This window comes from Pteropus alecto, unplaced genomic scaffold (genome assembly GCF_000325575.1).
Source record: "Pteropus alecto unplaced genomic scaffold, ASM32557v1 scaffold86, whole genome shotgun sequence".
NCBI lineage: Eukaryota > Metazoa > Chordata > Mammalia > Chiroptera > Pteropodidae > Pteropus > Pteropus alecto.
This window is the reverse complement of record NW_006442109.1, coordinates 17,576,698-17,591,268: the sequence shown is the minus strand read 5'-3', so window position 1 is coordinate 17,591,268 and position 14,571 is coordinate 17,576,698. Positions and strand designations below refer to the sequence as shown.

At 34.8% G+C, this 14,571-nt stretch overlaps 1 protein-coding gene across 4 annotated transcripts in view; it reads right to left on the bottom strand.

Moving 5' to 3' along the window:
• PRTG (protogenin) overlaps positions 1 to 14,571 on the bottom strand; it is a 118,609-nt gene that overhangs the window by 16,685 nt on the left and 87,353 nt on the right. For all 4 annotated transcript variants that reach the window (XM_025038843.1, XM_006920565.2, XM_025038844.1 and 1 more), the window contains exons 12-16: positions 8,647 to 8,742; positions 7,787 to 7,973; positions 6,985 to 7,112; positions 5,652 to 5,822; positions 576 to 758 (exon numbers count right to left, since the gene is read on the bottom strand). In XM_025038843.1, coding sequence (XP_024894611.1) covers positions 576 to 758; positions 5,652 to 5,822; positions 6,985 to 7,112; positions 7,787 to 7,973; positions 8,647 to 8,742 — 765 coding nt within the window. The remainder of the gene's footprint in view (positions 1 to 575; positions 759 to 5,651; positions 5,823 to 6,984; positions 7,113 to 7,786; positions 7,974 to 8,646; positions 8,743 to 14,571) is intronic.

The following is a 14,571-nucleotide window of genomic DNA, read 5'->3' as shown; positions in this document are numbered from 1 at the left end:
GCACCCACTTCCTCAGAGAGGAGGAAAAGGAGGTGTCTAGTCCTGCACCACAGGAGGCCCCAGCTTCCTTCAGAACAGGACAGTTGCCTTGAGTGGAGTGAGAGTAGCTCTTCAAAGAAATATTTTTTTTCAATTGCTTTTCTGAAGAGAAACAACTTTCTCTCTGGAAAGGCTGCTTTTCTGTGGTGGAAACTCTTAATGAAAACCATGCTCTTCTGAGCTTGAACACCACAACCATCACTGCTGTTTATGCCCATGAAACCTCCCAGGAAGCCTACTCCCATCAGTTCAGGGCAGTGTGGCTCATCCGTCTTAGTGATTGCACAGCCAGGAAGAGAGATGACTGGGACATAGTGGTCTGAAAACTGCAGTTAATTCTGAGGTGAGTTTGTTTCCTTCCAGGAGTGCAGAGAAGAGCCATGTAGCTCCACAGCATCGGAACTTGACAAAAATTCAAGGAACTGAGTGCAGGTTTTGGGATACGGCCATGGTAGGAGCAAATATAAAGTACAGCGGAGCTGAAAATATATATGCACTTTCTTAAGAAAAATCAGTGACTGTGACAGTATACAGACCTTTGGCATCAGCAGAATCTAAACGCTTAGGCCTCTGGTTTGATTCAGAAGTTTCCTTTGGAAGTACTGCCAACTCCACAGAATTTGAAAAGGGTCCTTCCCCCACTTCGTTGGATGCAGATATCTTGACAATGTACACATTTCCTGCCACCAGGTTTTCTAACAAAGCCATGGTTATTGCCCCTATGAATAAATACATCAATTAAAAATTAAGTAATCTTTACCTGTCATTCCTTCTTTCAATCACATAATCATGGATCTTTATTTTAAAAATATTTTTCTGATTATAAAAGTGGCATATGTTCATTGTAGAACATTTGGAAAATAAAGCTAAATATAAATAAAATGACAATCTCCCATTGTTAACATTTTGATGTATCTGTGTGTCTGCACAGTACCTGTATTAAGGACATATTTATTCTGTACATTTCTCTATCCTAGAGTTTTCACTTATTATACCATGCACACTTCCCCTACATAATTCTCTATAATTTTGTTTTAGGAGAATTTCTTAAGACTAACATATATTTTTGTGTTTTCTTTTACTATATATGTTTTTTACAATATAATGTTTTCCTCTTTACATAGGTATGGATACTTAAAATATTAAAAACATTTTATTATGGAATATTTCAAACACAGGTAGAGAAAATGGTATAATGAACCCAGATTCAACAATAATTAGATTTTTCAAATCCAATAGGAGAGTCTTTTTTTTTTTTTAATAAATGTTCAAACTACTATGGGAATCACTGTGATAAATGATCTTGTCCTTAATTCTTAAATTAGAAACAACACAATTATTTTTGTAAGTATAAAATAGTTTTCACCCTCCTAATCATGATCTAAGATTTCTTGAATGTAAACAGGAAAGAAAATGCCAAAGTTAGATAGGAACCTCAGAGTGTTGAAGACTTTGACCTCAGATTAACTATTAAAATTATCACCACCAATCTGCTTAGCATCTACTTCTCTCCAAAATTAATCTTCATTTAAATTTATACATGACATTTGGAATTAAAAGGTATTTCTTCTGTTGGCATGACTGCTAGCTAAGAAGAATTCCTATTTGGGCACCGCTGTTTCTTGAGGGGCTCTTTTTGCTCTTGGTCTGCCACTGCACTGAGGTATTTTTCTTACAAAAGGGGCTCCCACCCTAGGAACTAATCCTAATGTTAAGAAAGCAAGTGTAATAAAAATTCACCAGAAAGTTGTTCCAAAACCACATTTGTAGGTAGACAGTCACAGGGGAATCTAGCTTTCCTTTCCTACTGCGATTTCACTTCATTTTTTTTCCTGATTCAGGGCATCCTCACAATGGAATAGCCTCAAAGAGTTTACAATAGCTTACAGGAGGCCAGAGCTGGCTACTCTAGTGTACTTGCAAGAGTATGTTTTACTATGCAAGTGAAATGTGGGGTGATCTTAGTGCTGAGGACACGATTCAGAGGCCACTTCTGTAGGTCACATGATGTGAGGCAGCTGAACCAAGTGGCAAAGAGAGGAGCCAAACGCAGCTTGTTTTCATATTCTATGGTTTCAACTTGGCCTGAAGAGAGTGTGAGCTACTTGAGTACACAACTGTTAAATAAACAAACTGACCCCTATTTAGAATCAGGAAAAGTCTTTCCACTCTTACCATGTTCTTAGGCAGGTGAATTAAAAATCTAAGATGTATTGTGACAGGTTAACAATTAGCTGGAAGGAAGAACATTTCAATTTCTTCACAAATAGACAAACTGAGTTTCCATTTTATCACAGAATATATTTAATTTTTAAAAGTACTTGGCAAATACTAGTCACTACCTGAAATTAAAGGTCTTTCCATTTAATTTAAATTTTAGAAGCAGAAGATATGAGTATGTTCATATGCATATGTGCTGCCCTTCTTTCAGACCAAAAAAAAAAAAAAAAAAAGGCAACTATAACATTCCGGTTCCCTTATGAGCACATTCAAAGCAGTTCCCAAATATTAAAGTGAGCTGACTATTCCTGCATGATCTTGGCATACTGTCTCAATCTAGTGCGATTATTTCAGGCTACTGCCTTTCATATGTGTCTGAATCTTTAGATAGACTGGTAGGAGTTTCACAAACCAGACAGTGTAATAGGCTCAGTGTTATATCAACATTGATCAAATGCTGGCATGCTACTAACTAAGTAATTTGTGACTTGGGGCACATTACGGAACTTTGCTTTCCTCGTGGGTGCAATAATTCTCACCTCATGTAATGATTATAAAAACTAAATAAACTACCCCTAGCAAGTGTCTGACACGAGTGTACATATTCGATGAAAGTAAGTCTTCTCACTTCTGACATTTTTTTTTTTCTTCCTTTTCTGGAGGACAATATTTTCTTATTTTCATAATTGAACAGCGTAATTTGATTGAACAGCTAGCATAATGCTTTTACAAGATAATTCTCAATAAATGCCAGCTGAACCTATATTAAAATGTAATCTTTTTATTACCAAAGGGGCATTTATTTAAAATGTTAAAGCAAAAGGTAAAATTTCCAGGTTGGAGAAGCACCCCAGAATGCAGTCTCAGACCTTTCTATCTTCCATTCACACTTTCTAAGTGATTTTTTTTTCACTTTCACAGTCTCAAATATCTTCTTCACCCTGATGACTTCTAAGTTATACCACTAGTCCCATGAACTTAATCCTCCCATCCAACCTCTTAGGCATCGCAAATTTAACATGTTCAAAATCAGACCTTTGCTTCTTTTTTTTATTACACCCCACATCAATTTACAGCAAATCTAGTAGCTGTTCATTCAATTTATGTTCTAATAGTTTCTTACTATCTTCTCCATTATCACTCCTGTTCAAACCATTAATTCTCACGTAGACACCTGTGTATTAGACTCCTAACTTCTACTCTTACCTCCTTATAATCAATTTTTCAGGTGACTGCCAGAGTAATCCTATTAAAATATAAATCTGATCAAAACTCTCCAATATCTTCCATCTCTTAGAATAAAATCTGTGGTCCACAAAGTCTGGCCTACACGATCTCCCCTTGGTTACTCCCTCTGGCCCCATTTCCATCCACTCTAGCCCCTCTGTCCTTCTTGTTCCTCTAACATACCCAGCACACTTCTGTCTCAAGGCCTTTGCACTTCCCCCAGATATCCACATGGCTCTGCTCAGATGTCATTTCTTCCAATGGAACTTACTTTACTATGTCCCATTACCACTTTGTCTTTTCCCCCTATTGTAGTTTTCTTTAAAGCACTTATGACACTACTTGAATATTTATATATTTGTTTGTGTGTTACCTGAGATATAAGGTCCAATGGGGAAGGGATATTGTTTTGTTCACTGTGGTATTTCCAATGCCTGTGGAAGAGCCTGTCACATATAATCATTCAATAAGAATTCATTTAATAAATCAATTATGTTCCTACTATTAGTAGTCCAATTTATTTGGCAAATGTTGTAGTAAAGGGATTCCTTTAGTAAAGAACTTTAATGTCCAGTATGAATCTCTAATAGGAGGAAATGGCATATAGTGTTTCTCAAACTTATTTAGTCATGGAACTTTTTTTTTTTTTTTTGAAGAGGGGCACCTTTACGATTTTGGGAAACTCTTGCTATGAGAAACAGGGTTCAAGAATTGTAAGAAAGCATGATTTCTAACAGTACCTTTTAGATTTTAAAATAATTGAGTAGTTTGTGCTGATTTACTGTATATCAAGAAGTGTAAAGGCTATAATTTCTGATCCTTTAAATTACACAACAAGCATTATTTCATATCACATTTCTGCTCAACCATTTTAGCATGTACCTCTGTTGAAACAGTGAGATGATTTACAGCCTCATGAGTGACCTCGGGAAAAACCAACAGAAGAACTGCCCAGCTGATCCCAGTCCAAATTGCTGACCCACAGACTTGTGAGAAAGTACAGTCGCTAAGTTTTAGAGTGGTTTATTAGGAAGCAATAGTTAACTGATACAAATATAAAATTATATTGCTGACAAGTACTTATTACTTTCATATCTCTTCAGTGACTAGGAAATCATTACTTAGGGGGGCTCCTGATTAATGAAAAAATGATACAACTATCAAAACTCTAGTTAAAGTTATCATTTGTTTATTTTACAATTGCACAAAAAGCTGTACATTACATCATGTAAGTGTCTTTAAAGTTTATTCTCTTAATTGGGTAAATATTCTCCTTAAAAAGTAAAATGTATGTGGAAGTGCCTTGAACTGTAAAGTGTTTAGAATATAAATTTTATTCTTGAAATCCTCAAGATTTTAATTGCTTGGCAAACTGTTCTTTTCCCAGCATGCATGTCTGAATTTAAAAAGTGCCAAAATAATAAATTTTACTATTTATGTGATGACCCATCTAAAAACTGGCATTAAGACTTGTCCAAATGAAAGATTCAAACATTTCAAAAGGATATAATGATTTTTTTAAAATAGTGTTAAAAAATTAAATTTAGTGTTCTTAAGCCCTACTTAGCTTTTCTCTATACTTAAGTGTACCCTAATATTCATATCGGTCAATTTATTTGCAAATGGACCATTTTAGTAGCTGTACAAAAGGTCTTCACCCTTAAATCAGGTCCTCTTCTAATGTTTGCTACTCCAGTGCAAAACACACCACCACCAGAAGTCTAGCAATTACCTATAACAAGTCTCCCTTAATTCTCTCTCAACCCTCCTTAAACTACCAAGTCCTGAAGATTTTACCTCCTTAATATCTTTCAACCATTCTCTCCTTTCCATCTCAATCCTCATTACCTGAATCCAGGTTTATCATTTCCTTCCTGGACCATTACAATTACTTACTAGTCTCTTTGCATTACTCTTACTCACTCCCCAACTCCTCCTCAAAAAAACCTCTTTTATTTACAACAGTCAGAGAAATGCGAATCATATGCTCATGCTTAAAATGTCGATGACTTCCCAACACTCTCTGAATAAAACCAAAATCTTTAATTATTTGTTACTTCACAAATATAAACTCAAAACAAACTCTAGGTCCCTCTTTCCCATTGTTTCTTTATCATTAATAATCTTACTTTTCATTCTCTTTGATAACTTACGATCATATTTACCTTCTCGGTGTAGGACCTGCCACTCTCCTGCAATCCAGGCCTTCCTTGATGCATACAAGATAGTATAGCGTGTCACAACTGTCTCTGGGCCATCAGGGGGTTTCCAAGAAACCAGAGCAGTGTCATCCTCTATCAAGGTCACTTTTACTCCAACTGGTGGGCCTGCTGGTGCTGTGTACACACGTAGAAAATATGGTATTATTAGGATAAAATGATAATAAACACTCAAATCCATGGCTACTAGAGACTGACAGGCATAGAAAAGAGTTTGAAAAACTAGGAACCACTATAAAAACATCTCGAAATTACAGCTTTTACAATTATTAGTCATAATAGTAAAATACTATTTTCTTCATTTTCTGAAAGCTAATTTCATTTTTATAATGTTCAAAACATTTAAAAAATATAAAGAACATTGTAGATTCCTAGGTGGGGAATGACTAAGTCAGAGGGTTTAAGCACTTTTAGGATTCTTGATATGATTTTGCCAAACTGATTACTAGAAAGGTTTACAGTTTCGCCAGTAGCACCTGCTTATGAGATAGTGAGTCTTACCCCATTAAGTACTGAATATAAACTACATTTCTTACTAAAATTTATAGAATATATATTCAACCTGATCTAGGAAGCCACAAACGAAAACACTTCTGAGACCAAAAACATTTAGTTTTTCTCCAAAAACTTGTGAATCAGTGAGTTTATAGGACAGAATTTACACTAATAATTTATACCTGTGAAAGTAGTGAAGTCTTGGGATTTTAATTGACCTTATTTTTAATATGCAATAAAAGTGTAAAGAGCGGGTTTGGGCACCACATTGCATGTGGAATATTGTCAAAACCATAAAAAAAAAAAGCCCTTGCTCACTGAAATAAATGTTCTTTGTCTTCTCTAATTAAAATAATTAAAATAAGGTCCTTAGATCATCTAGTTCTTCACTCTCATCCTAGAGAAAAGGAAATGTAAGTCTGGAGACATGAAGTATCTTAGCTAGAGCCATAAGTAAACTATAGAATTGGTGCTCAATCAGGTATCATATCCCCTGCCCTGTGCATGGCATCAAGCTCATGTATACATTCATTCTAATATGGGCTCCTAACATCATTAACACATACATTATTTACTTATTTGTATTTTAAATGATTTTGGCACAGGCCTGAACAGCATACCTGATTTTTTAAAAATTTAGTGTCCCCTAAAGAGGCACTAAGAAATGAAACAAATATATACCCATTAACTGGTAGGTGGCAAACCAGGGTAGTTGCCTCTTCAAAGTGACATATATATATTTTAAACATTTAGATAAAACCCACAAGGGAGCTGCTTTCTTTACCTTCTGGAAGGGTAGAATGGTAAACGACAGGGCTCCAGGGACTGGAAAGCTGATCCACATGCAATCGAACAGCAAATTCATATTTGGTGTTTGGTTCTAGACCTTGAACCAACATGTGAGTTTCTGATCTATAATAGTGAGCAATGAAATTGTTAATGCTGGTAGCACACTGTTTCTAAAAGTTTGTCAATACTCCCAATCAATACAGGTAGGGAGGACATACTGTTATTAGCTCCTCATTTTCTTTAAAAATTTATTTTATATTGAAAGAGGAATCTAATTCAACTGTTAGAATACTACATTTAGTATTATCCTATAAAAATAAGCTTACAAATGGCCTCTCTCGGAGGAAACTAGGAAATTAATAGTATACAAATGTCCTCATACAAAGGGATTTCCTCTGAAATATTAGAAGTCAAATTATTCTTTTAAATCATAGTGATGGGCATCTTTTTATTTATAACTTAGGAAACATGAAAACTAGCTTTATTTTTTGATGGCAGCATGATAATAATCTTTTCTTTCTTTAAACATGCTTTTCTTTAGCTACTTGAAAGTGAAAATAGCTTCTTCCTTAATCTTATTGCTTGAGGCTGGGAAAAAAAAATCATTTACAGAAGGAAATTATATGTCAAGAAATACAGTTTCTGAATTTGGTAAAGATGCAAAATCCCCAGACATTTTATAAGTAAGATAAGTCCTGAGATGAATGCTTATAGGAGAAGCTCAAGCTGGCCCAAGTGGTAAGAAGTATGAATGGGGAGGACAGCAAAGAAAACAATCATTAATAGAAGCTACATACGTTTGAAGGTATAGAACCAAAGAAGCATTCTGCAGGCCGACAGGGTTACAGCGGATGGTGTAGTTAATTATTTGGGCAGTGGTGAACGCAGGCCTCCTCCAGTGCAGGAAGATGGAAGATGAGGTGTTAGCCTTCGCATAGAGATGGTGAGGTGGTGGTGGAGGAGGAACCATGCGATCACGAACAGCTATTGAAAAAGACAATGTTAATTTACTGCACAGCATAACATTTAATGTAGAAAGTGATAAATGGTAAAATCATAATACCCCACCCTGTAAGTTGACTTTAGGTCTCTCTTCAACAAGAGGTTCATAGTGGTCTAGAGATATGTTATTCAAATCTGTGTATTTCTTCCATGAGTTAGATAAGGAATCAAATATTATCAATACTTAGATTGTAAAACAAAAGCATAGAGAAGTGAAGTTATCAGCCAAAGGCATTCAGAAAGCCAGTAGTGGACTTAAAACTAGACTGACACCCATTTTAGTAGCAATAAAACGAAATTGCTCTTAGTAGCAATAAAACTGAACAGCTATTGGAAGGAAATAACTCACCTCGAGATTAGAGCAGATAAAAGAAAACTCACTATATGCAGGTTTCCAGGGTTATTTTCCCAGTTGAATCTTTTACGGTCTTTTGCAAGCGAAAGTAAAATAGGATCTTATAATTAAATACATCTCACTTAAATATTTCCTGAGCATGTACTTGTTCAAGATACTATGTTAGGCACCATGGATGATATAAAGTAATAAAACCACTAAGGCTTCCAAGTAGTAATGAGATTTAAATTTAAAGAAGGAAGAGGAGAAAAGGAGTGTGAGCCGTACAGAGTGAAACGAGCCACCATAAGTCTTACGTACACACGCATCCTGGGGTGCTGACTGTCTGATCTGCCTGATAGCCATCTTCTATATTGTTGTAAGCCAGCAGCCTCACATGATATTTTCTTCTAGGGTCTATAAAGAAATCAACAGGTAATAATTAGGTCTAGCCATCTAGATTTGAACAAAAGTTCTAGAGCCTTTCTAGATTTGGTTTTAAAATTTTTCTGAATGAATAACAGTTCTAAGTAAAATTAAATATTTTTCTCTCCCTATCCTACACAATGCCTCAGCAATTCACCTTAGTATGACATTGCTATTGTGACTACCAATTATTTAAAATTTTACTTCAGCTCACTTCAAACAATAACATTACTAGTACACTTCCTCCTCCTTCTCAACTGATCAGAGGTAGATTCTCAACTTTAAAAGACTTGGGTTGTGTGATAAATCACCTATATGAGACGTTACACTATGTAGAAGTTTTGGTTTAGTTATTTGAGGGTAGTTTATTAAAATCATGAAAATCAAAGTGGGATGTTTTCTCCCTCAAAGTTAAGGAGAATTACAATTTCATCCTTTAGTACTTTTGAAAGTTTTTATAACCATGTAGTTATTTCAGTTTATTTCTAAGCATGCCCTTTCCACAAACCTACATTTTCAAGTTGAGAGCTAATTTCACCAAGAAAGATGAGTTTGAGCTCCCTCTACTGGTGTTCATTAACTATCACAAACTGTAAATTAAAGTGTACCATGCATATTAAAACAAAAAAAATTTTCTGGTCTTTGAGGAAATAAATGGTTATAAAATTTAAATGATATACTTTATAAGATATACAATAAGTTTAGTAATATAAATAAATTTAAGTGTAACCATTCATGATAACATTTAACTACAGAGTGCTTGCTTAGGGCAAAAATAAATACTAATCAGAAATAATATATTTCTTTTCTCTCCTAGCTTTACTGAGGTATTGCTGATAAATAAAAGTTGTATATATTTAAGATGTAAAACTTTATGTTTGAGATAATTATACATTATGAAATGATCACTACAATCAAGCTAATTAAAATATCCATCATCTCATATAGTTACCATTTTTGTGTGTGTTATTGTGTGGTGAAAACCTATACTCTTAAGACCTATACTCTTAGCAAATTTCAAATATACAATACAGTATTTACAACTTTAGTCCTTATTCTATATATTAGATCTCCAGAACTTATTCTTGCATAACTGAAACTTTGTACCTTTTGTTCATCTCATCCCATATTCCCCACCTTCCAATCCCTGGCAACCATAATTCTACAATCTGTTTCTGTAAGTCCAACTATTTTAGATCTCAAATATAAATGAGATCATGCAGTAATTGTCTTTCTGTGTTTGGATTATTCTACTTAGCGTAATTTCCTTTAGGTTCATTGATGTTATGCAAATGGCAAGATTTCATTCTTTTTTAAGGCCAAATAATATTCCAGTGTGTGTGTGTGCGCGCGTGTGCATGCGAGTGCGCGTGCCACATTTTCTTATCTATTCACCAGTCGAAAAACATTTAGGTTGCTCCCATATCATGCCTATTGTGAATAATGCTGCAAAGAACATGAGCATGCAGATATTCTCTTAGAGATACTGATTTCATTTCCTTTTGGTATATACCCAGAAGTGAAAAAATAACCATCTTGAATAGACATATCCAATGTGGAAAAAGACTTACAATTAAAAAATAAAGATAATTATAGAGTGAATACAAACTCTTAAAATCCAAAAATCAAATGTGAAGTTTATTAAACTCCCTAAAGTAATTTAAGAGTTTGTATAAATATTCTAGAAACTGATTAATATATTCTAATATTTAATATTAAAATCCATTTAAAGATTTCCTAAAATATAAAAATTTATTTCTATTTGTTTTGGTAGAATTAAAAGCATGAGAAGAAAAATTTATACAACTTAGAAAATTTCTTTACTTCTAGATAAAAAGCTAAGAAGACTAATAACTTTTGACTACCCTATAGAAAATGTTTTTCAGATATAGTATCTTGAGTATCACAAAACTCTGTAAGATATGTTATTCCTACTTTTTATAAACTATGGTAAAAAGTATTAAGCAGCATGTCTAATGTCATATAAAGCTGAACCAAGAACTTGTGGATGTGACAAAGTACTGGGCCTTTAAATTTACACAAATAAGTGCCTTTGTCACAGCACTTAAGTTTGTCCCCTTTTAATGAATTTTAAAACAGAAATATTTTCAAATATTTTATAAAATAGTTACCAGAAAACATAGAAACACTTTTGGATTTCATCACTCAAATGATTTCCAATATTCATCACTGAAATTCTAAGATTCAAAAGGTTTTGATTTAGTTTAAGGACAACTTAATTTAAATCTTTTTCTTTCTCTCTTCCTACCATATTGCTCAACTCAATAGTCAACTGAATTCTGAGTTCAATATTACAAATACTCCCTGTGAATGGGTACAAATGGAATTCATTTGGCTCTTTGCAATCTTGTTCTTTATATAAATTCATAGTGCAATCTTCAAAATTACGTCTTTATTCTGTCTCTTCTCAGAAGAGTATCTTTAGGAAAGCTCCTTGACTATGAGGTATTATGTCAGGAATGTAGCAGATACAGAATAGGAATGAAGAGATAGCATTTGCCCAAAGTGCTCAGTCTCACGGAGCCAGATACAGATGCGGCTGTCTCTCAGAGAAAGCTGACTTTGATGAGGGCTAGGTAGAACAATTAATCTTTTTTTCTACTGTGCAAACAATCGATCAACACTTCATAAATATTTCTCTGGAATTTTTTTTTTGTAGTCCTAAAATTGATTCTTCAAGTTTTCCTTTCTTCTTCTTTAAAAAATGAACTGCTTGAACTAAATTTTAAACCCAGAATTAACCTTTTTTTTTTTGGCTGATCAGATAGAAGTAGCTTTATGAGAAAATGAGAGGTCAGAGTTGCTCCCTTAACACCCTCAGAACAGAATCCGACGTCCCACCACAGGGAGGAGCACCCCTTCTGGTTCCCATCTGGAACTCATCCAAGTAGCCAGTGCAACCATCTCTGGTGCTGGGCTCCTTCCCCTGCTAGTCTACATGAGGTCAGGAAAAGGTAAACCATCGAGCAGGCAGATCAAGTACATGGGGTGCACTAGATTCCTGTCTTCTACACATTTGTCATTATATGATCCCCTCTTTACGTTCTACAAAGAATCTTGTTTTACAGAATAAGAAGTGCCAGGATAGGGGCCGAGCTGAGCAGTAGGCCACATGCGTTGTCCGTGTGCTCCACTTAGGCTTTAAAAATACGACTCCAATTTCAAAATCTAGTCCTTATATTATTTTGACTTGTTAATCCAGAGACCTCCCAGAACAATGTGGCTCATTTTCATTCACCAATCTGTTAGAAATTTGATTTCACATACCGAGCCCTCAAATAATGTTAAAATGAGTATTATCAGGCAATAAGAGTCATCAGCTAAAAAAGAAAGCAGAGAACAACTACAAGATTAACAAAATTAAAATTAAAGATACAGAGTAAAAAAATAGAGTTTAGGACCAATATATCAAACACAGGTGAATGCACAAATAATGTACCTCGGCCTAAGTAGCACAAATTCTAAAACTCTACAGTTCTGCAAAGACTCTCTAATGCATAAGGGACAAAGCAGAGACCGAGAAGCAACACTGAAATGCCACAGGGAACAAGTTCCCATGGCCTGTTAAACTGCTTCTTGAGTATGTGGTGCCACGTATGTGGTGCTTGGTTACATGAGACTCAGCAGACTCAGGCTAGCTATGTGGTTTAGGGAGAAAACAGCAGAGTCAGGAAGAGCAGCCACAAAGAATAGTGCAGGCCTTCTCAAAACCAAGTGATGAAAGGAGAAGAAAGGGAGAGGGGAAAGCACAAGGGTTATAAAAAAAAAAAAAAATCACTCCTTAATAGGGTTAACTCTTAATGGTCCCGGGGGTGATGGCTCAAATAGTATTTGGATTTATGGTTAAAGTTGGTTAAAGATTTAGCAATATGCAAAGATGAAGGGTCAGAAAAGAAAGCTCAAATTAATTTAACACAAATCTGACTTTATAAATGTTTTGAGTCATGACTCCAAAGTGTCAGCTTAAGTTAATGTGATCATGATCCTAGACAAATTAATGTGTCTATTAGAGAGCCAGCCCTTGGCCAAAAAATGAAGATCTCCATCTTCGAACATTGCTATCTTTTTTCCACTGGCTCCAGGACTGGCCTCACTTCTTTCCTTTCTGATTTACTCTGACCACTTGCTTTTCTACTTGAGTTTGCTTCACATAGGGAGGAATGAGAATCAGAAATCTGGCTGGTCGAGAAAGAGTTCACAGGTATCAAATAAACAATTTGTACTCTTAAAAATCAGGCATTGTACAGAAGACTCAAGGATTAGAAAGACATTTCTCACTTTCCATTTCAATCTACCAAAGGAGACATGCTGGTAAATGAACACTCTGTATTACTGACTAATTATATAACCTTGAGCAAGTTCCTTAATTTTCTTAGCCTCATTTATTTTCCTTTGAAAAATAGAGATATAATCCCTTAGAGAGATTTAAAAAGTATTAAATGAAATCATGCCTATTAAGTACTTTGTACAGTTCCTATAATTAGTAGACACACAATATTATTGTACTTATTATGTGAGTAAAGTTACCTGGGAGGACAAAAAATGCACTACCAAAAATACGGTACGCTTTAGTTTAAGAATCATCTTTGTGCAGTCAAATGAGTATCAAAGATGTTCGTTCATACAAGCAAGGTCTAATATCCAGAATATCAGGATATTAACAATTAGCAAATACTGACGCCAAGTTCTAACAACTCTTTGTCTTCATTAATATTCTCTGGTGTATAGAGTAGGTAAAAGCTCTCAAGCATGTGTCTGACTTGTATGTATGAATGAATGAGCTGCATTTTGTGTTTATGGCCACTGAGAACGCTTGCTGTTTTGGCAGTCATGTCATATGGTGTATAATCCTCTGAGCCTCAAATCTACCTTCATCCACGTCTTCCATATTAATCTAATTTCTTATCTGCTAACAAAGAAACAACCTGATGATGATAAGTGCTTTGCAAAATAACTTAACAGATTTCTTTTCTAAAGAAAGAACAGTAGATCATTTTATAAATAGAAAATATAAAAGAGTTTGAGGACTAGCATTAGAAACAGCAAGCAGATAGACACAAATTAGTTCATTCTGTTAAATATATTCAGTTTTAACAATTACGTTTTTATTACCTTCAGTAAGTACAACTCAGAATAAGAGAAACAAAGATCAATAAAATGAGACTACCTGTAATGCCAAAATCTTTTAAATATGCACTATTCAAGAACCTAATTCCATTAAAAAAGTATATGACTTAACAGTAATAATGCATTAACTACATTTTTAACATCTTAGGTAACCTACTAAAAACTTCAGTATGACATCCTCATTTTTCACTGCAACATGTTCTGAAAGACCACAAAACAACAAAAAACCGACACCTTTAAGTGTTTTACTGGAGTAACTTGCGTTTTCTCTTCTTCATCACTAGATGGCATCTGTGTGCCTGTACGGAGAGTCACAACCCCACTCATTTAGCTGTTAAGAAGGTGGGTGCTATTCAGATACCAACTGAAACTGATGAATGAGCAACTCAAAACAGGTAGACATAAAATATAGTTATTGCTTAAGTTTCACCAAATGAAAGACTTCATGAAATGCAAGCAGTAAAAAGGAGAAAGGCTCCCTTGCACCAGTGTTCGTAATACGTATAAATATTTCAAATGAACTTTTAAAAACCCAGTGTGCTAGGTATTGTTTTTGTCACCTGTCCTCTACAGAGGAGGGTAATGAATCAACGCTACTAAGAAGCTAAGAGACAGTCTAGTACAGTGGTTAAGGGCTGAGATGTCAGACCCAGACTGCCTGGATTCCAGTTC